This window comes from Ctenocephalides felis, unplaced genomic scaffold (genome assembly GCF_003426905.1).
Source record: "Ctenocephalides felis isolate EL2017-DRISC unplaced genomic scaffold, ASM342690v1 CF-g0.4_SCAFFOLD_00845, whole genome shotgun sequence".
Lineage (NCBI taxonomy): Eukaryota > Metazoa > Arthropoda > Insecta > Siphonaptera > Pulicidae > Ctenocephalides > Ctenocephalides felis.
This window is the reverse complement of record NW_020536999.1, coordinates 54,879,121-54,902,718: the sequence shown is the minus strand read 5'-3', so window position 1 is coordinate 54,902,718 and position 23,598 is coordinate 54,879,121. Positions and strand designations below refer to the sequence as shown.

At 28.2% G+C, this 23,598-nt stretch overlaps 1 protein-coding gene across 1 annotated transcript; it reads left to right on the top strand.

Annotated features, from left to right (window-relative positions):
• The first annotated feature begins 3,800 nt into the window (after window positions 1-3,800).
• Window positions 3,801-8,116, top strand: LOC113364220 (lysozyme-like). The gene is made up of 5 exons (XM_026606711.1): window positions 3,801-4,026; window positions 6,968-7,059; window positions 7,315-7,378; window positions 7,826-7,896; window positions 7,997-8,116. Exons 1-5 carry the CDS (start codon window positions 3,891-3,893, stop codon window positions 8,060-8,062), a joined length of 429 nt encoding a protein of 142 aa, XP_026462496.1. The 5' UTR covers window positions 3,801-3,890; the 3' UTR covers window positions 8,063-8,116.
• Window positions 8,117-23,598: the final 15,482 nt, after the last annotated feature.

Here is a 23,598-nt window from a genome sequence, read left to right as displayed (position 1 = left end):
AAAAGTCCTGAGAAGAGTGGGCGAAGAAAGGACTCTACTGAGCACGATACTTAAAAGAAAAGGAAACTGTATCGGACCCATTCTGCAAAAAGAGTGTCTCCTGCACGACGTCGTCGAAGGCAAAATAGAAGGACTGAAAGAATTTGGAAAAGAAAGAATGTAGATGTGGTTGATGCCTTATGCGAAAAGAGAAAATACAGAGAACTGAAAGGCGAAGCACAGGACCAGGAAGCATGGAAGCAGAAGTTTAGAAAGGAAAATTTATAAAAATGAATATAAAGTGATTAATGGTCATTAATTAATGGTATTAAGGCGGTAATGGAAATCATAAACAAGGGAGAAGAAGAAAATCATTGATTTTGTGATGCTGTCATACTATGGACCTGTCATATTATTATGTATGTATATATATATATATATGCATATATAAATATATATATATATATATATATATATATGTATGTATATCTGTGTATGTGTGTGTATATAAAATGTTTAATTACATTGTCTTATGCATGTGCTCAACACCTTTACGTTGCCTTATAAATGTGATATACACTTTCGCATTGTATATGCCTTATAAATATGATATATGTACACTGGTGTATCACATTTATTTTTAAAAATTCACAGGTATTTAAAAAAGTGTAAATCAAAAATATTGTCTGAAATCATTTCTATTAAATAAATTCATTTGTTGTCAATCGTAACTATGCTTTAATCTGGACGCTGCAATATTATTATAATTCCTGAGAATTTTATGTTAAAGGCTAAAGCTCATTTCATATAATTTTCTGTACTTTGGTATTTTAATTTTTTGATTGTACTGACTCTATTTTATCTAAAAACTTTTGTGATTTGTGAGGTCAGTACATTACCAAGAATATAATCTAAACAACAAAATGTTATCGTCTCTCTCTAAATAAAGTTCAAATAATTAGCAAACCTATTATAGGTCTCTCTAGAATAGCAAAATTAAGCAGACAAAATAAATCTTTAAGAAATTGCGGTTTATTTTCACTCATCTAATTAATTCTAAATGATTCCTTTGTATATTACCGAATAATTTATTAATTCAGTTCTATATTTTACTAACTATAATTAAGCTTGATATTGGACCGAATGACTAATTACTGAACCTTAACATTGCACCATTTAGTTTTCATTTCAGTTAAGGAATTAAAAAATTAAGCCCCATTACAATTAATTTATAGTTTATATAAATTTGTCTTACATATTAATCTTTATATTCTCTTTTTCTGTTTCTTAATAAATGTAACGAGTATATGATTTATGAAGGTATGAATGAAATTAGATCATTCAAATTTAGGCATCATTTCATTGCATACGCATTGGACATTGACTCGATTTAAACATCGGGATGTTGTTTTGTATTCATAGTTTGATTTGATTACTCAATTGTGCATGTATTATTCTATAAATGATATTGCAAAAATAGAAGAGGTCAGTCCAGGTCAAACGGTTAATGACAATATCATCAAGAGAATGTAACAAATTAGAAAATTATGAATTTAGAGTTTGGTTTCTATTTTATTATTTTTAAATGTGAAGAGTAAATTATTTTTAGCACGTTAATCGCCACGATCATATAAGAAAAAATTTTCACGTGCGTTAAGGTAACTTTATGAGAAAATATAGTATAAAATCTTTAGACATATATGTCTGACATAGCTCCGACTTTTAACCTCAAATTTTCTTTCATCGTGGTTATTGGCACGTAACCAATTATTGTCTTATTCTAATTTTGATAGATTTTGTAACAAGCAATCCAATAGTTAACCTTTTCTAATTATACTGATATTTAAACTTTTTTGCAGGAATGTCGAATTGGAAACATATTTCTTAAATAAGTGAAAAGGAATATCACTGTTGGATATCAGATACCAGATTTCTATTTGGATGATATTTCTATAAAACCGAGTTTTTATGGATAAAATTCGAAAACAGTTCGGAATTCCTATTTATTTCAATTTGAATTAAGAAATATATTCATTAGTAAGTTTTATAATATTCAATATTTTGGAAGATATCGCAGTTTTCCATACTTTTTTCTACTCCGAATTTTTTACTATCTATCACTAGGTTCTTAATTACTTATAGCTTACTATAATAAAAACTGTGTAATAAATAAAAAGATTTCACTTTCCTAGAAAAGTCTCAACTTTTCAATATTTCATTAAATGTATGAGCCAAATCAGGCTTTTTTTATGTTTTGAATACAGTTGGGCATGGGAATACAGTATAGATGCAACCAAAAAAAAATTATCAGTATTAAAGATTTATTTTAATAATAAATCAGAACATTAGTTATAATTGAAATTAATGAAATATAATTATAGATAGTAGTTACCCCAGTGCGTATGTACTATTAGATGCAATTTTACTGGATCAATGCCATAATTTTTTTAGTCTTCTGGTGTATGGAGCAGTGGAGCAACGAGTGCATTGGGGTGATTTTCTAATTTTTGATGATCATTAGTCAATCCTGTTTTTATGAAGTTTTTAATATAAGTTCATGAGTTTTATTGCTCATGAACCAGTATTAAAATTAGCAACAAATTCATAAAAAAGAGATAGACCCACCATTGATTTGCCATCTATAAAGAAAGCTCAGTCATTAAAAAGTCGTCATAGCAAGCTTATCTAGTTGCTTTTAATAAAATATTACAAAAATAACTATGGAGTGTTTTTTCCAAGAGCTTCTGAGTTCAGATTTCTATGATAAATATTTTCATTGAACTTGTTGGTTAGGTCGTGTTTGTAATGGTCAGAGTAATAGTGTTACTCGTAATTGTAATGGGATTACCTATTTATTAATTAGGCGCATTATTAACTTCTAGTAAAGTAAGTTGTAGTAAACGCAAAAAATCGAAAATTAAAATTGTTATATATCTTTACTTTTCAAAGATATCTGAACATTTTGGCATACCTTAGAAAAAATGGGTCTGGCCCAGAAAACCAATGAAAAAAAAGTGATAAAAGTGCCATTTGGAGGTCAGAAATGATCATTAGGCATATGCACATCAAACTATCATAAATTTTATAGAGATTTTAATAATAAGTATACATTTTGTTTACATTTCTATGGGTTCCGTACCAATGCTTATCCGTTATACTGCAACGCAGCGCCCACGCGCTTCGATATTTCGTTTCTTTGCAGCTAACGTATGGCGAATGCTTTGAAAAATAATTCAAAATTTCCAAAATATTTCATAGCATAAAAAAATCTAATTTTTGAAAACTGTTAATATTCTTCAAAAATTTAAAAAACTACAAAAATCGATTATTTTCAGAGTTCTAAAAGAAAATTGAGTCTTTTAAAATTCCATTTTTGGTACGGAAAGCTCCAGCAATTTGCCTCAAAACACGATGCCATGCACCACTAGTTATGTTTCAAATCAGTTTGTAGTTTACGTTGTTTTTCGTTACTGATACGAAATATTGGGCAGTATCTGCACCATAATTTTAATTTATGGTTTCATTGATTTATGTTCCAATCACTCAGCTGCTGTAAACGATATTAATTTATTAATAATATTTAACATCCTATTTTCGGTAGTGTTAATGCTTTGAAAACTTAATTTCATTTTTTATATTTCCTGGTTGTAAATTTCCAAGTCTTCTATCAGCTTGCACCTTCATAGTTTGCGAAGCGCATAATATGTTTTGATATTAAACGATCGGCGAATATTTCACACAGTCAAACGCAATAACGCTTCGACATGATACGGTTAAATAATATTATAATCTTTGAGACAAACATTTACTGATTATCTTAATTAAAAGTGATTATAAAGTCGCCTCTTTGACCTGTCGACAGTTTATTTTTTTTCTCGAAAATTGCGGAAATCTTTTTGAAAGTTTTTAACATGAAGGGATCATTTGTAGTGTTTTCTTTTTTGTGCATTGTGATTTTTACCGTTTCTGAAGCCAAGGTGTTTACAAGATGTGAATTGAGCAAGGAACTAAATAAGCTGAATTTTCCAAGATCATTTCTTTCAAATTGTAAGTTATTGAAAAAAAGTGTTTATAAATTAGACTCAATATACTATAAAGAAATTACTGAAAGTTATTTTTTATATTATTAATGACTTCATATTTTATTTCTATTAAAATAATGACATAGTGAGTCTTTTAAAATGATAACTATAGTGAGTCTTTTATAATTTTAATAATCAGATGATATCAAAATGTTTATTTATTCATTATATATTTTATGTAAAGATTGAACATATTGCGCACAAATAAATAAAAATAATTCGAATCAAAAATTATAAAATACTCACTATAGTTAGCAACCTATTCAGCCATGGTCTTAACATTTGGTCTTAAACTAATTTTCTTTGTTCATAATTTAAACCAAAATCATTAAATTTTGTTGCATCCAGAAACTAATACCTCCTTAAATGAGAAAAAAATATCACATTATCGATATCATTTGTAAAACCTCATTTAATTATTTAGTATTGAATTATAACATATAATTAAATTGAAGACATTATGCACATAATTTGTAAAACCCCACTTAATTATTCAGAACTAAAGTGATTACACATTTAATCAAATTGAACTTGTTTTGAGAGGTTTTACAAAGAAAAATTGATAATAATATCTCTATAATGGTTACTAATAATGAATGGTTAATACAAGCAAGTTAATATAAATTAAAATTGTTTTAAAGAAATGTAATGGTATACATTGCTAAAATTTCATCTTATCATATTATTATATTTGTAGATTTTTTAATATTGGAAAAACAGTTTCTAAGAAATTTCTGTACAACATTTTTATCTGTGTTATTTTACGCTAATTTTGTTGTGAGTTTTATGCTCACAAAAATCACATTTTTGTCATTGTTGCGTGTAACATAAAAAATATAAAAATTAGTTAAAAATTATATTTATGGTCAATACAGTATCAATATAATAGCAAAGCAGTGATTATTCATGAAATCTTCAGAAGTATATAAAAAAAGTTTAGTGCATATTTGATTTATTTCATTCAGTAGATCCAATCAATGTTTTATATGGCATTACTATGACCAATTTAAATAGTATAGAGAGATGAATGTATTCATAGTTTTTTTTTCTCAAACTTAGTAAACAGAAACATTTTACTATGATGACTTTATTATAAATTAAGGATGATATGCTCCAGTAGACCAATCGTCAAAAATGTAAAAAAACTGGATTATGCCTGTGATTTATTTAATCCAAATCAGATCATCTTATCCATGTTGGTTCAACGATTACGAAATGTTTTATAACTTGTAATATTATTAATAATATTAGCGCAATCACCAGTAAAATTTTATATTATTAACGATCATTGTTCTTATATTTAATCGTACTGGGAAAACCATAGATCTTATAATACAATTTATGTATCAATTATTATTTATTTTGTATATTTCTATAAGTATTTTTATGAGTACCTACAAACAATTGATAAGGTAATATTGGTAATCACATATAAGCACTTCCAGCACAAGCATATTTTAATTACCGCTTTGCTTCTATAACAAAGGATAATCTATTGTATTTAAATTCTAAAAAATATAATCAGCTTTTATTTATCATGACTCGTCATATGTCAATTTCAAATCTAGTTGACCTTGCAAATGTATTTAAAAAATGCTGCAAGACCTCCAAACCGAAATATATGCATCTGCCTTATATAATTATAATTGATAATTGATTTATGTATTCATAACAAAACCATAGACCTCTCTCTTTGAAATGAAAACTAAATTATTTTTTATCTTATTTTAACCTTTTTTGTCCATTTTACCAAATATATTCTAAGATCATAATTCCTATCATAGGTCTTAAATATCTTGATTGCTGTTTAAAAAATTTATAGGCGAATTTATATTTTACTGTTTTAGTACATATTAACATTTGTTTTCTGGTTAAGACTAATTGTCAGTTTTAAGTCAATTTTTTTTTGTTATTAATTATTTTGTAAATAAAATAATTTAATTTATTCAAGAATTGTAAACAAAACAGTTTCAGAAAAATAAGATGATATAAATCAATGATACAAATCCCGAATGGTAAAAAATTGTTATATAATCGCATGTGCATAATATGATTTTTACTAGTTAGTTAAAAATAACTGATATAATTGTTTATATGGTTTATTATTCTGGCGGTATTAGATCTATGGACATTTTTTTAACATTCCCAAAGAATTATGAAGTTGTTTATTCAATTATAAGAGTGATAACAGATGTATTTTATTCTGATTAAAAATTCTGTTATATTATCATAATATTCATTCACAGCCATTTCCTAGCATTTGCAATTTGAAGGAGAAATACAAATACAAGGACACTAAAGATAAAATAGCATAATAATCTTCATGCAATCTACTCATAGACTCTAAAAATTATTATATATTTTTATACTTTAACTCATTTCATTTTATTTTGATTTAAAATTTGGTTCTATTAATATAGAAATTATTTAGGCCAGAAACATTTCCTACCATATAAAATTGAAAATTTCATTTAAATAATAATTTTGCACCATCAATAAGGAGACTAAAGAAACGTAACCATCTCATAGACTTACAATTATTATAGATTTTTATAATATAACTTAAGTTATATATATAAAAGTATATAACTTATATATTTAAGTAGATAAATTATTTGTTATTGTCTGTTGTAATAATAAAAATAAGAATATAAAATTAACTATGAGTTAATTTATAATGAGTTTGTCGGTTAATTAACGTAGTAGTCTACTATTTTGTCAATCCATTCCATTCATTATTTAAGTTCTTTCTAAAATAATGAGATAATATATTTACAATAAAAATGGAACATAGTGGTATCATAGTGAATAAAAAATAGATTAATATCTGTATATTATATTCCCCTTCTGTTCGAGTAAATTTAAAAAATTACTTGGATTAAAAATTATATTTTTAAATATTTCAGGGGTATGTTTAGTAGAGAGTGAAAGTGAAAGGACTACATCTAAAATGACTGGACCTCTGCCAAATGGAAGTTATTCTTATGGAATATTTCAAGTAATATATATACAAATTTCTGAAAGATTAATAAAAAAATAGTTTTACTATAAATTTAGATATAGCATTTGTTTAAAATAAAAATGAAGTCTATATTTTCCCAAAATTTAGTTATCATAGTAATATAAAATAACTAGCTGAAGTATAAACGAGAGAAATATTTATAAATTATCAGAACAAAATTATACTTTGTATTTATTATTGACATATATTATTAATATGTCCAAAATATTTAATTTATTTATATTTTATTAGATTAACAGCAAGAAATGGTGTGCAAGAGGACGAAAGGGCGGAATTTGCAATAAACGATGCGAAGGTAATAATATTAAACAGAATATTATAAAATGACGCAGAACACAATAAAATACAAAATAATTAAAATATAACTTGCATTAGTATGATTAATATTTTGCCCATAGACTAAATCATATCAACCTTCTAATTAAATAAAAGTGTGAATCCGACAAATTCATAAAAGTTACTTGTAACTTTTTCAATAACCAATTATTCAAGCCAATTATTTTATTGGTCTTGCATTTACTATAGAACTATTTAACCCTTAAACCACGTATCTTTTACTCTAATTTAAATAATTTTTCCAAGAATTTACTAATTTATCTGCAGACTACATTTGTAAGATAAGCCAACAAATTAACTTGTTGTCCATCGAAGAGTTGTAAATTATATGATAAAATAAAAAATTAAAAAAATGTCTTGTATTAGAAGTAAATTGAATAACGATTCTATTGGTATGTTTTCACAGATTTTCTAAATGATGACATATCGGATGACTCTCAATGCGCAAGAAAAGTCTTTAATGAGTTGGGATTTCAGGTAACAAGTAGGACATCATATATATGCATTACCCTTGATGACAAAACTAATCCAAATTTTAAATATTTGATTACTATTTGACTTTTTTGATAAATTTCAGGGTTGGCAAGGCTGGCAGAAAAAGTGTCGCGGAAAGCCTTTACCAGATATATCACGCTGTTTGTGATTGATTTAATTTTTAATTTAGTCGTAAGTACTTTTATATTTTATTATTTCATATTGAGATACTATGTTTTAATATAATTTTGAGTAATTATAAATAATTGTAATGTGAAGAATAAATAAAACACTTAAACAATAAAAATATGAAAAATAGTCTTTTTTACCACCATAAAAAGGGATTAATATTAATCAAAGTAACTTTATCAAAGATGATAAAAATTCTTACTTGTGGTTGTAAAATTTGAGAGATGTATAGTAATTTTAAAAAATACTGCTGTATATAAAATGTGGATCAGGAATAATGAATACTATAAAAGATTTGATATAGTACACATTTCAAGCCTATATATATGTATGTATCATAACAAATACATTTATTTTATAAGGGTAAATAAGAGAACTTTTACGAGAACTTGTGAGATAAGTTTTGCCAAACAAATATTTTAAAGCTGAACGAATGAAGTGAATAACGAATCACATTTCATATGGAGAAATAATAGTTTGAAATACATGTATACAATAGAAATTATATAAAGTTTGAATTAGTTATTGTTTAAATTGTGACCAAATATTTGACCTCGTACCTATTGCATTTTATATTTAAAACACATACAGTATTTGTCTACACAATATCATAATTTCTGCGCTAGATTGATTATCATATTTTAATTCTAGCAGAAAATCTAAAAATAATATATTAATATGTTTCGCTTTTAATATAATAATAAACATAGAACTACGAATTTGTTGTGCAAGTTATTACGCCGCGATACAAAGCAATATCTTAACAAAGAATTGTTTTTACTTGCAGCAATAGTAGGCGTTAAATACTTATAAATTAATATTTTTGTTAATTTAAACAAAAAAATGAAACAAGTGCCTTCGGTGCCTGACAACTATTAGAAAATTTTGTAATTTCAAAGTCATTTAATTTGAATTAACAGTTTTACTTGTTATCGATTTCAGGGCAGATGTAAATAATCCTAAATGAACATAATCTTATAAATGATTAAAACTGTTTTACAAAACCAACCGTATACTAATAATTTGCTTTTAAATAAATAAATTAAAAAAATCATTTTTGAATCAAAATATGTAAAATTAAATTTGAATTCTCTGCGTATCAGTAAGGATCAGGTCTAGCAAAAACTAGTCCCGGGTTCGATCCCAACCTCGGTCAGGCTAGATATCAAGCAGTTTGATATCAAATTTTCACTGGTGGTTGTAAATCTAAATATTAACTAAAGGAAAATTGCTTTATATGTCTAATATATAGCACATGGTAATAAAACAAACGGGAGTTTAACCACTGAGTTGTAGTTTTGTTGAGAATAACTATTTTGATTACTTATAAATTAGCAATCACAGCTCAAAGGACAATTAGCTCTGATCGCTGTTTTAAAAAAAATCCTTCTAAGAAATTTTTAAACGTTTTGAAAACAGTGATATAGAGTCTCTTTGTGTCGATTTTAATAGGTAGAACTGCAATTATAAATTATGAATTATGTTCGTGAAAGAATGGCCATAGATATACTATTTTGCTGCAAAGATGAATTTGCAATTTGTTGGAATTTGTTATATATAAAGAATAGCAATAATAGTTTGAATATATGCATATTAGAAATTCAATAAAAAAACACGCATAGATACAAGCTCTATTTTGTATACCCTGCAATAAATAAAAACTAAATCGTCACACTAGGATTTTGATTCCCAACAATATTCAACTTTGCAACTATATGTTTTTTATAACAAATATCAAAACATACTGCAAAGCATCCTAAGGAAATTTCAATAATTTTCATAAGAAAACTCTTATGAAAAAACATAAGTACAGCGAATCAGCGTATGAAATATTATCGGTTGTGAAATTATTTATTATTAAATTTTTGTATTTTAAGAGCAATGAATAAAAATGAAACGAGCAAAAATAGTCCAATGCACATTTTCGATTTAATTTAATTTCAATTTAATTGATTTTATTGAAGTGTGGATAATATTATGATTGTTTTCCGAGCTGTATTATATTGTACTATATGTGAGCAACTATATGTTATCGCTGGTAATAAAAAAGAAATTAATAAGCGTTTTGCTATGCAGCTTGTAAACTATTATTGAATTTATAATATGTATGTTTTATTATTTGAAATTCACAAATAGTGTTCAGGACGAGATTTGTACTGCTAGAAAACTACAAATATTATTTTATATTTCAAATGATTATTATTCTTTTTTTATTATAATCATTTTGATGTAAATTATTTGACCAACATAATCTGCAAATTATGTACAAATTATAAAATTGTCCAGCCTATATTTATCACAGCACTTAAAGGAATTCAGATAGTTTTTGCCGTACAGATAATAACGAAGGAACATTTGCTGTGTCTATATCATAGACATGATTTAAAATTTATCACAAAAGATAGTATAAATCTCTATTCTATTACGACTGAGTTCAGTTCGATAGCTATATATCAGAACAGAATATGTAATTATAAACATTTTATTGATTATGCTATTTTGATGATCCACACAATCAGAAAAAAACCTAATTAAAGTATATAATTTGAAACAAAAAACTATCGACTTGGTAAGAAATTAGAGTATTACAACAATGAATTATATTAATTTTAAGCCAATCTTAAAGCGTATCCAGGCTAAAATTTAAATACTGTATTACTAATATAGTCATTAGTAATTACTATGGGACATGTGGGTTTAAGTACGAAGGCAGTGCAGTTTTATTTGAATAAAAATGAGCTTGCACTTACATTCATAACTCGAATACATATAGAAAGACAGAATAATTAAGGTACATTTTCAAAGAAACAATAATGACAACAAAACAAATGAAACAGTGGCGTAGAAGTCGAACATGGCGAGATAATATTAATATAACTACCTTATATTAAATACAATAATATGTAGGTTACATTGGATTTATAATATGATATGGTACATATTATTCTTGTTTTCCTTTGATTTTGAACAGCAATTAGAACATAAGAGTCCTATTGCTGGAATAAATATGCTTCTTTTACGTAGATTTAACCTAATGGTTGATCAAAGAAAATTTCTCTAATACTGATGATGCATAAACGCCAGGAAAGCCCTATTTTTACATGTAATCATATTTTATATTCATATTGCTTGAAAAAATACTGGTCAACGCAGTATCAAATCTAGAACCATCGGTTGCAAGACCGAAGCTCTTTATCACTGGGCTACGGAAAAGCTCAAGATACATTTATGGTAAATCTAGCCTGCTGAAGTGCAGTTTCGGAGGTAACTGTCTTATGTATTTGATTGCATAAAAGTATGATTCGCAAGATTTATTATAGGATATATGCATTAAAAAGAACTACAAATACTTTGCATTTGCAAGATGCATACCAATATGTGTGATAATCGATTTAAATTTAAATATTTCGATTGTATATGACCTTTCTAGCAGTCTACGTATTTCTACCGTCTAACAGTCTACTTGTTTACCTATCTAAATGTCTACCTGCTCAAGTGACTACTTGTATACGTGTCTATCGTGTCTACCCGTCTAAGTGTCAACTTGACTACTTTTGTAGCTACCTACCTACCTCTCCATCATCTCCAAAAAGGCTGGACCTGCCTTTGACAGAAACTAATCAGCATGTCTACTCTTTATCGATAAAAAACTATTTTGATTTAAATCGTTCAAAATTAGTTCTTCCGTCCTCTTGAACACATAAACATACACATACATATACACTAGAATGGGTCGATTTGCATGAGTCAAAAAAAGTCGCTTAGACACATATGATTTTTAGATACTAGGTATCAAAATAAGATAAATTCTGATATCCCGTGCATTGACCTAAAAATAAGGGTTAAAACTTAAAAAATTCCATTTTGACCCATTTAGAGTGCCCCAATCGTATGACCCACCCCCACTAACTTTAAAAGTCCAATCCACAAATGCCCGTGGCTCATCACCCGGTACCCCCTCTGAAAGGTTTTTCAAAAATAACCCTTATCTTTGGGTCAATGTACGGGACATCAGAATTCATTTTAGAGGTATGGTTTCTTTAGCAAGGTATCTTATTTTAATCCATAGAATCCAAAATTCATATATGCCTAAGTGACCTCAAAATCGACTCGCTCTAATATACACACACATCTTTTTTTTCTAGAGTATGTCAAAATGTTCAGGAGGTTTTGAAAATGCTAAAAATTTCATTTTTTTGCGATTACTATAACTTACCGTATGGAAAGTTAAAAATTAACAGTTCTAAAACTTGATAATTTATTTCGATGGTCTTAGAAAAGTCTTTTATGATTTTATAAGAAATATTTGGTACGATTATTCTGATAATTTTTTTATGTTCAAGACATAGTTCTTTAAATTGACATTTGGAATGGAATGAATTATATATTTTTAATACTATAAGATAGTGATTTGTATATCCTATTTTTCAATTTATCTTAAGGCTTATTTTATTGTAAGAGAGATTTTTGTGATTTAATTACATAAACCTGGTCAAATTTAATAATACATTCTTTCACTATTTCATCTTTCTACTACAATATCTACAACAGCTGTTAGAAACTAGTAATCAATGCAACAAAGTTAATGAATGAATCAGGGCCGCTACATCACCGTTACAATCACTTGAATTTATATTCTAGTGAATGGATCCACAACAGGGTTCTGCCTAATCCTTTTCATAGAATTGTTTCATGACGGAATAATTTATGCGCATTTTTCAACGGACATGGTTGATGCAATAAAATAAAACAAAAAATATACATAACGCGTTCATTTTGTCGCGTAGGTGTCGCAGTATGGACGGCATTATGCTAAAACGGGCACACAAGAGCGCACCTTTATAATTTATTTTACAATCTCTATAAGTCTACACTACACATAGACCTATTCCATATATGTCACTCAGGTGGGCGATGCGGATTGATGACCTGGGTTCTAAACAGACTCTTCTTTGGGAATAATTTAACATTCTTTGCCATAGCACGTGCAAAGTGTTGAATGAAATTCACGAGCGGAACCAAAGGCACTACACGGATAAAATTATAGTGACTTCGAGGTAGAGTAACTGCCACTGTGTAAGTGGCATTTTCCGATTACTGAGCTTCCTGGTTGATCAAGATTAATTGAAATTTTTTCGAAATTTTCAAAATGTGATAATGATTTTTTAATAGCTAATTACGAAGAATCGACGGTCCTTTCCCAAAAACTAATTAACACTACTTCCAAGTGATGTATTCCAACGGATTGGAATTTTCTAAGTAAGCAGTTTAAGTCTTAAATTGTGAATTGAAAAGTATCAACGTAAGTGATTGGTAAAACTAATACTAAAACTAGTTTGGTGCGAGGCATCGTGCCTTAAGGCAAATTGCTGGAACTTCCCGTACCGTAATTAAAAATCTTGGTACGAAAGCCAAAAAAATTTATACAAAATGTGTACACATTTAAAAATTGAGTTACCGTTTTTGGCACTTTTTGCCCCGTATCTTCAAAACTAATCAGCACGTCTCCTTATTAATAGGAATCGAATGTTTTTTGAATAATTGAAACTGGTTGAACCATGTTCCCGAAATCGTCGATGAAAATTTGTATCCGCACACACACACACATACATTCATTTTTTCTAAGGTATAGCAAAATGTTCAGAAGCCTCTGAAACGTAAAGATATATAAACATTTTCATTTTCATTTTTTTGCGATTACTATAACTTGCCCCACGGGAAGTTAATAAGACTAACTAAATAAGAGTTCTTCATTGCTAAAACATAAAATAAAAATAAAAAACATTAATATAATTTAGTATTCTGATATGTCTTGTCTCGACATGTATGCTTCGTATTACGAATATGAACATACTTATTTTATAGGAAATAAATTATATACTTTATATCAAATAGTACTACTACTAATAATAATTAATGCAAAATTGAATAAAACAAAAGTACTAAATTATTTTAAATTAGTTTTTAGTTGCCCAAATATAAAATTCAAGAATAAATAACTGATTTAACTAATTTCTTTAGTTACTGCATGTGCTTATATAATAGTGCCGCCTTGGGATGAGAGCGTCTGTTGATTTTGTTATTCAAACTTCAAATAATTAAGTTTTCAAATAATAATATGATACAATAATTCTATGAGTGGAAAGAGAAGAATCACTAAATGTTACCATACATGATCTCAAAGTCATGCCATTACAATACAGCTGAATAAATATGAAAATGATATGGGAGAAGCGTCTTAAATTTGCATGTTTAAATAACATATTACTTTTAAAAAAAATGACATAAAATTTAGAGTGATTAACATATGAAACAAAAATATATTTGGAGATCAAACATAAAAATTGAAACAATCAATAAGTAAGAATAAATTGGACTTTTCAAAAAAAAAACAGTTGTGGTTTTTTCGAAGTATTTTAGTATTCAGAGTGTATATTCAACAATAAAATATATTAATAACACTAATTTGAAAAAGGTCTCGTGGAAAACTTTAAAATTGGCATCATATCATTATTTAATATTGGACATAATGAAGTTATTCAAAAACTTACTAATTATGATATAATAATGAGATTTATCATTAGTGTCGAATTTTCTAGACAAAAGCAAACTATGTATTCAGAAATTAATCAACATGTTGCTACATGTTACAACATAAACTGCAGTTTATAGGTAACAAAAAAGCAATAGCTTCAGAAATGTTTTAGAGTCCAAAGTTTCAATGAGTAAAACAATCACAAGGTGTCTAGTTTTCTAATTACTATATTTAATCAACCAGAGAAATGATTGCAGCCAACCCATTGTAAATCCTAACCTACGCACAGAACTAACCAACATGAGTGAGAGGGTTTACTGTCCCACACGCCATAGACAGGAAGTTTGTGGAAACTTTTACTCAAAAGTCGTTCTATTCGAATGTTTCTCTCAAAATATGTTTTCTGATGATGCATGTGGTAAAAAAAAAAACAAACAAGTGTTACTGATTTTTTAAAATTTATATACGTTTCAAAATGCCTAAGAATATGTTTATTTTAATTGACTCTTCATCATTTTTAATTTAATTTGAATAATATTAAGTAGTAAAGGAAAAAACGCAACAGCATCTAATTATTTAAACAAAAATATATTTAGTGATCAAACAAAATTATGCACATTGGTTTTTATCTTGTATTTAATTAATATTAATATATAACAAATGAGCTGCACATAACTAAACAATAAATATAGTTGTAAGCTATATTTTTCCTTCAGGAATAAACTTTCCGATATGTGTGAATAATCGACATAATTGCTATTAAATAGAAATTGATATTCAGTAACTTTTTTGTGACAATTGTTAATTTGACATGGATCATTTTTATGAGACAAACACAAATAAATATTTAAAACCTTACGGGAAGTTAATTATACCATTTGTCGTAGGCCATTAATATTTTAGAAAGTTTTATAAGACCATATAATCTATCATCATAAAAAGTTTCATTAAAACCATCTAAAAGTTTTATTCAACAATTAATTACGATGAAACGACCCGGACAATCTACCAAAATATGATCAGCAGGATTCCCAAATGATAACAATAGTTTTTTAATGTTTTAAATTTCGAAAATTAAGTCAATTTTGACTCACAAATATATACATGCATAAACATACTGTTTACAATTTTGGTATCACGCGATTCAGAATAATCTCAAACGTCTGGAAAACAAAATTAGCCAATAGATTTTTCTGGTGATTGCTGTATACAGTATTTTTTTTGTAGGTATGTATACATATATTTAAGGCAGTCAAAACTAAATTGAAATTCATAGCAATTAAATTTATATTTTGGAATTTATAAAGTATAAAAATTTATAAAATAAAATAAAAGCGACTTAACGAAGATTATTGAACAATTTGAACAGTTCTTTATACAAGAAATTTGTGAATAATGGTAAATGATATTCAAAAGAAAATAATTACACTTTTAAATTTTGTCTAGTGAAAAAATAGAACTTAATTGAAATTCATAGAGAGCATATATAACATGAAATAAAAGCACATTGAAGATTATTGAACACAAAGTTATTTTATAAAAATTATTACTGGTCAGATAATAAACATATAAAACACTTTCAGTGATTGTCATATTCTGTATTTTTACGGTCTGGTGCATATATACAAGATAAAAATATGTTTTGTGGCGAGAGTAGCTCAGTCAGTTTCACGCCCGATTCACACACCAGGAGATACTCGGTTCCAGTCTTGGCACTGACATAGAATTGATTTGTTGAATTAAAATTAAATAGATTTTGAATTGTTGATTTGAAATAGACCTTTATGCAGCCATAGAGCAAAATAGTCTCATCTTTATTTCAACATATAGTCCAACATATTGGCCAAAAGAAGAAGCAGGGTTAGAAAAAAAAGAAGGGTGAAGAAGTCACATGTAAAGACAATTGGATAGTATATGATATAATAAGGATGGTATAAAATGTAAAAAAGATGTGTAGGTATGGCTAAATGCTTTAAGAAAGCAAGGCCAATATTTTTTTTTAACAAAAAAAAATTTTTTTTATTGTTTCAACAGCAATCAGAACTCTTACTTTACATGTTCTATAAGCTGTTTGTTGAAGACTAACGTATACCTAACGTATTTTATGAGAGGCAACCCATCGGTTTACCATTCTTCTATGTGTGGGGTTTATATTAGCTTTTACGTCTAATAGTTATCATATGATTGAATGATGCAGCTATGTCCACAAAGGACGATTTCCACTTAATATTATATTGTGATCTATAACCCTAGGTGAAAAATTGACATCAAAGCTGCTTGATGTCAGGCTTTGGCGGTAGAGGGAATCGAACCAGGGAACCCGGGACTAGTTGGAGCTAGCTCAAATAAAAATAAAACAAAAAAGTTTAAAGTAATAAAAGTTAAACTCTTCACTGTGGAAACCGCAAAATAAATGATAACATAAAGCGAATCTTGTCTGAATTTTATGTGCACTAATGTCTCTATTTAGTTAATGGTAGCTAAAGATTTTGCTTATTATTTAATAACATCACAAATAATATTTTCAGTGATGATCATCATCATCTTTCCTCCGGCTCTCGTCAGTCGGTACCTCCAGGGCACTCCTATTGAATGATACAGCGCAGGCAAACAATCATCTTCATAATACAATAGCCTACGCTTAAGATTCCCAAATACTTTTTATAAAGAACTTTTCTCAGTTATTGAATTCAAGGCTCCATTGTTTATAATGATATGAATGTGTTCAAAATTATCATAAATTTAAAAACTTATTCTTTCATTTTGAATTTATTATTTCGGTAGAGAATCAACAATAGAAAACCATACCATACCATAACTATGCTTTTAAGAATAAATAATTGGGATAAGATTAGAGATCTGTACTTTCATCAATTTGTAACTTATAACCTAACAAAAATAAAATAATCAGGATTTTAAATCGATAACCATAAAAAAATAAACCTTTTATAATTCAACTTTTAAATTTAGACTTGAAAGAACCACACTTTAGTTAGTTCAATAACTTCAATGACTTATCGTTTTCTGGTGTAACGATTTCAAGGTACCTTTAATAGCAATTATTATTGAAGAGCAGATCATAATATTATTAATAATGTAGATAATTTTTTTAAATCATCATTTTAAATTGTGAAATAATAATAAAATGCCACAGTTTAAATAACATTAGATATTGATTGAAACACCTATTAAATTAATAACTTATTATAAATTTACTCAAAGCTACATAACAAATAGTTCAGAATGATATATAATTTTTCTATAAGACTAAAAACATAATTGTACTCATATTTTAAAGTTGGAAATTAATGTAAAATAAAAATTATACCACTCAACACTTAATTTAATTCACATTTTAACACTTAATTCAATAACAATTCTTTATCAGCATATAATAAAAATAATTTTTATTCCAACACTCAAAGCTATAACAATAAATTACTTTGAATAATTAATTACTCATTAAGAGGTACATTATATATTTAAAAATATTATGAAGCGATTGTCGATAAAAATAATATAAATAATGAGTTACAATAATTGAGTTTCAATGGATCGTATAAATAACTAACTAATTAACTTCGACGTCTGGAGGCCTTTTCGTCGAGGCCAGTTATTGTTCCTCAAATGACAAAATGTTCAAGAAAATTATTAGCCAAGACTAATTTCATGTATTTACAATTTATGAAATATCGATTTCTGTAGTGTGGCATATCGTGTTAAATTTACTTTCGTTTGATCGGTTTACTGTAGAGATCAATTGTATTAACTATTTACTGGTTAGCCGTTTTGCTCATAATTATAAAATAATTAGAAAAAATCCCAATCAAGCACTGCAATGTAAAATGGTTATGAAAAATCTTTCACACTATTCTTCCCCAAATCGAATTGGAGGTCAGCTCATGGATCTGCCCAGGGGAGTACTACCCGAGTACCCATTATATATATTAGGTGAAGTAAAATAAAAATCCATTATTTTTGCAATAGTTGGTTTTAATATCTGTATCTCGCGTTGAATAAGTCCGATTGAGTTCTGTGTTAGAAAGATGAAATTTAGTACTAAAAGAACGTATTTGACAGTTTTGTAATCATTCGGCTAGGTTTTGTTTGAGCGCGCGTCAAAAATGGACACCAGCTATCACACTCATAAGAAAGTTACATTGTATTTTACACTTTTTGTTCGATAAAGGCAAAAACGCAAGCCAGGGGGCTGAAAATGTGAACAGTATTTGTGGTCCTGATGCTGTAATATCCAATTACGCTCAATTTTGGTTTCTTGTGGGGCTGCGCCAGTAAATCAAGAATTTCATCTATCCAAAGGAAACAATCTAAAATTTTAAAGTGTATTGCAAATGTACCTTGGTATGTCAGCAACCGAATACTACATAATGATCTAAGAATCGATACTGTCCAGGAGGTAGTGAAAAACAGAAGTGGAATTCATCACGACAAGATCATCAACCACAATAACCCCACATTAATTCCCGTATTACAAGCATCACATATTAAAAGATTGAAGAAGAAGCAACCCTTCGATCTAATGCATTAAAATGGAGTAGCCCACTGGGGTGATCTCCGTCATGTCATATATTATAGAACTCCAGTACTGTTACTGGAGCTCTAATAATCAACACAATAGCTTATAGAAAAAAAATCCGATTGCTATTCAATTATTGTAAAAAAAAAAATTGGTTTCGTCGATTCATTCGGGTGATATCGAAGTCAAAGACGCAAGCGCACTAGATGGCCAATTGTCGAAAATGCCGACAAAAATGAAGAGTCCAACTGTCATATAAGTCGATTTCGGTTGCCCGAGAGCTAAAGACTGTAAAAAACGTTTAACACCACTTGAATAAGCTAATCACTACTGAATCGCAAAAAAAATCGCCTCATTTAATTAGTTAGTTAAATTTAAAATAATTAGTTTACCTGCGCCTTTTATATTATATATGCATCATATTTGTGAATATGATGCATTTATTACTGTTATGCCAGACAGATGGTATAGGATCAGACAAAGTTAGTACTATAAAAAAGATAAAATACTAAAAAACATCTTCATTTATTTTAAACAAATCCTAAATGCTTATTTTTGTTGAATAATAACACATGTCCACATTATGTTTTCCGATGTAGTTTTTACCGCTGAACACGAATTACTGCTGAATTATACAGAAAAGAACTTAATGGATTATTTAAATGGAAATCAATAGTCATTGAATAAAAAATATCACAAGAAATTACCGGGTCACCCAAACAAATATTTAAACAAATTTAGCGAGGAATCTCCTACTCAAAGATTTTAAAAAAACGGCCATACGATCTTAAATAAAATGTCACAAAATAAAAAAGGGAGATATCTCACTGGAAATAAATTCTTTAAAACCATAAAACCCAGCATATATCCTTAAAAATAATGTATATTTTGATTGGCAATAAATATATTCAGAAAAAGTCATTGAATGTAAACAAGGCCAGGAAACGACAGAAATTTTATTTTAAGATTTCAATTATCATACAGAAGTATTACTAGATCGAAGATTTGTCGTTTTTTTATTTTACTGTTACTTTTATTATGAACCCGAAGAAATTTCTCGATTACAGGCAGCAGCAAGATCGATGGATCGATGATGATAGATATTTAATGTTCATTAATTTGTTAAACTAAATAGTCAAATCATAACCAAACTAGCCGATGTCCAGCAATGCCCACTATGCTCATCACAACAGCGATCTATATATTATATTCAATGTTCATGGTTTGTTGAACTAAATAGTCAAATCAAATAATAACCAAAAATTTGTCAAACAAAATATTGTAAGAGTTTCTATCTATACTTATTAATTAAATTGTATAAAATGTGTAAAATATTGACATGAACCTTATTATAATGCCATTATACTGACGGCTTGTAAAATAAATAAATATGTTCGTTGTAGTTTGACTCCCAATTTTTACTTTGAATTTGTGTTCAACGGTAAAAACTACATTGGAAAATTGGAAAACATATGTGTTATGAAGACAACTTTTTTGTAGACCTATATAATTATTATTGATTTGATATAGCTAAATAGACAAAAAATTCAATTCGGACTTGTACACAAAATACCAATATTTTTGAACTTCCCGTAGGGGAAGTTATAGTAATCACAAAAACATCGAAAATAAATTTGTATATATCTTTACGTTTCAGAGGTTTCTGAACATTTTGGCATATCTTAGAAAAAATGGATGTATGTGTGTGTATGTATGCGGATACAAATTTTTGTCGACGTTTTCGGGAACACGGTTTAACCGATTTCAATTATTCAAAAAACATTCGACTGCTGTTGATAAGGAGATGTGCTGATTAGTTTTTGGCGAAGGCAGGTCTAGCCCTTTCGAAGATACGGGGCAAAAAGTGCTTCAAACGATAACTCAGCTTTTAAGAATTTTAATAATTCAAAAAACATTTTACTTGTATTGACAAGATAAGGAATCGATCAAATTTTTATGAAGACAGGTCTAGCGGTTTTGGGGATCTAGTGAAAAAAGTAAAAAAAAAATGCCATTTGGCGGTCAAAAATAATCATTAAATATATGCACATCAAATTATCAGATATTTTATAGAGATTTTAACAATAAGCATAAATTGTGTTTACTTTCCTATGGGTTCCATACCAATGTTTATCCGTTAGTCGGCAACGCGGCGCTTCGATATTTCGTCTCTGTGCAGTTAAAGCAGTACTATTGCTTTGGAAAAATGTTCAGAATTTCCAAAATATTTCAAAATAAAGAAAACTTTTTCAAAAAAGTAAATTTTTGTCAAAAATTTAGAGTTTCTCAAAAATCTATTTTTTTTTAAGTATTTTAGTTTCAAAAATGTTAATCTCTTTAAAAAAAATAATTCTTGGTACGGGAAGTACCAGCAATTTGCCTTAAGGCACGATGCCATGCGTCCCATCTAGTTTTTGATATAAACTAGGTACAATACAAGGTTTGTTCTCCGAGTAGCACACTAACAGATCGTGTTTATACAACACGTTTCAAATAGCATACTTCATTATTACTTTTACAAAATATTTATTATAGAACAGGAATCCAACTAATTCCAAACCAATAGCTGAACTGAAACAATACTCTATTATCAGACTCCTGGTATTCATTACGATAGCATAAACTAAAACAAACACATGGAGCAGTTCCGGTGTTGTCTTGTAGCGCGTGTTGTGTTAAAGTCAAACAAAAGAATGTTTTATTGCGCCGCGGAGTTTCATTAGCATACTCCAAACATTATATCACAAAAGCCACATCCTCTCCTCATGTGCCAGACGACGGTAATATTTGTTCATGCACCTTTTGTACATATTTACACAATTTTGTATCGAAATACTTTCCACGATAACATACGTGGGCACTCTTTCGTGGGACAACTTTTCAAGATAAGCTCTTCTCAGATAATATTCAATTTATCGAAATTTGAAAATGACGTTTATGATAAATAATGGTCTCGCCCGTAGGTAAACGCTTAAGAGCGAGGGGACTTGATTCAGAAGTCCCGGGTTCTATACCCACTTCGAGCAGCCTGTGGACAGGCAGCAGTGACAACTATTTTCACTTGGAAATATAGATAGCAATATGTTTACAAGTGAAAATAGCCTCACCATAGACATTGCTGCACCAATAAAAAATCAACCCTATTAGATTCGAATCGAAAAGTCAACCCGAATTAGATTAAAATCATCAAATATGGATGAAACCATTGGGTTACCATCGAAATAATGAGAAGTTTCAGCCCAACAGCTTATTGGAGGTAATGTAAAATACAAAAAAGATAAATTATAGTTATCAACTTTTATAAATTTTTATAACGTTATTTACAGTTATAGCTGAGCCTCCCGTAGCTGATGGAAAGAGCATCAGCCTTTCCATTACCACTTCAACCAGTTTAATTTAAGCAAATATTGGTTTTTACTTAAAAATATAGTTTGAAATAAGTATTCAAGTAAAAAAACTGGAATTGAGGCAAGATATTGAAAATTGATATAAATATATCAAATAGTACAGGTCAATTGTTGAGTTTCCTTCTTAAGGGGGTGTACTGAGAGGCATATATTTTATGCGTTTTTTGAAAGACCATAAAAAGGCAAACAATATTTTTATTAAATTTTTGCTTACAGGTTACTAATTAATGTTCGGGAATCCAAAAAAAATGAAATTAAAAATAGCTAAAAAGTTTTAATTCTAGAAGTGTAAAAGTGGAAAGTCGCAAAAAATTGGCTCGTGACCACATACTCATGAGTTTAGCCCTCCAATTAATCTGATGAAAGAATATATATATTATTATGTCGCTATTGTATGAACTACGGACAAGTTAAAAAAATGTTTTTTTCACAACATAGCAACATGTATTTTTTTCAACTTTTTTGATATTCTGTAAATTGGGAATGATAGTTCCTACTAAGGAGAAGTCTATGAAGAAGACTCTGTAAAAAATGTCAAATAAACGAGTCCAGTAGAAGTTGAGAATTAGTGGTGAGAATTGATCATGCTCTAGAAAATATTTTAAATTTTGAAAAATTCTCTTGTACTTAGTATTTTGAATAGTTAAACTTTGAAAATATACAAAAAAAATATTTTTTTAAACATTCTAAACCAAAGGTCCTTGACACTAAACCTACCAATGCCGGTCAAAATGACCGTTTCAAACTTTGTATAACTTAAACGTTTTTGAACGTTAAAATAAATACCATTATCAAACTATATGAAAATACTATTACCAAACGATATAATTCTCAGAACATACTAATAAAAATTTTTTCACTCTTTAATATTTTATTATTTTTTCCTACCTACCGCTGTCGGTCAATTTGACCAAAAATAATATTATTTGGGGGGTAGTTTTCATCGAAATGTAGATGCACATTTAAACAAAGTATACCAAATGAAGCAGACAAAATTAGAATAAAGTTCTGTGCGAAGTGTGAAGTCATTAATAAAT

Excerpts from the sequence above, each read along its gene's own strand:
- LOC113364220 (XM_026606711.1), top strand. The coding sequence starts at position 3,891 with ATGAAGGGATCATTTGTAGTGTTTTCTTTTTTGTGCATTGTGATTTTT. Across the intron at positions 7,060-7,314 it reads ATTCTTATGGAATATTTCAA|ATTAACAGCAAGAAATGGTG; the intron begins GTAATATATATA and ends ATATTTTATTAG. Across the intron at positions 7,897-7,996 it reads TTAATGAGTTGGGATTTCAG|GGTTGGCAAGGCTGGCAGAA; the intron begins GTAACAAGTAGG and ends GATAAATTTCAG.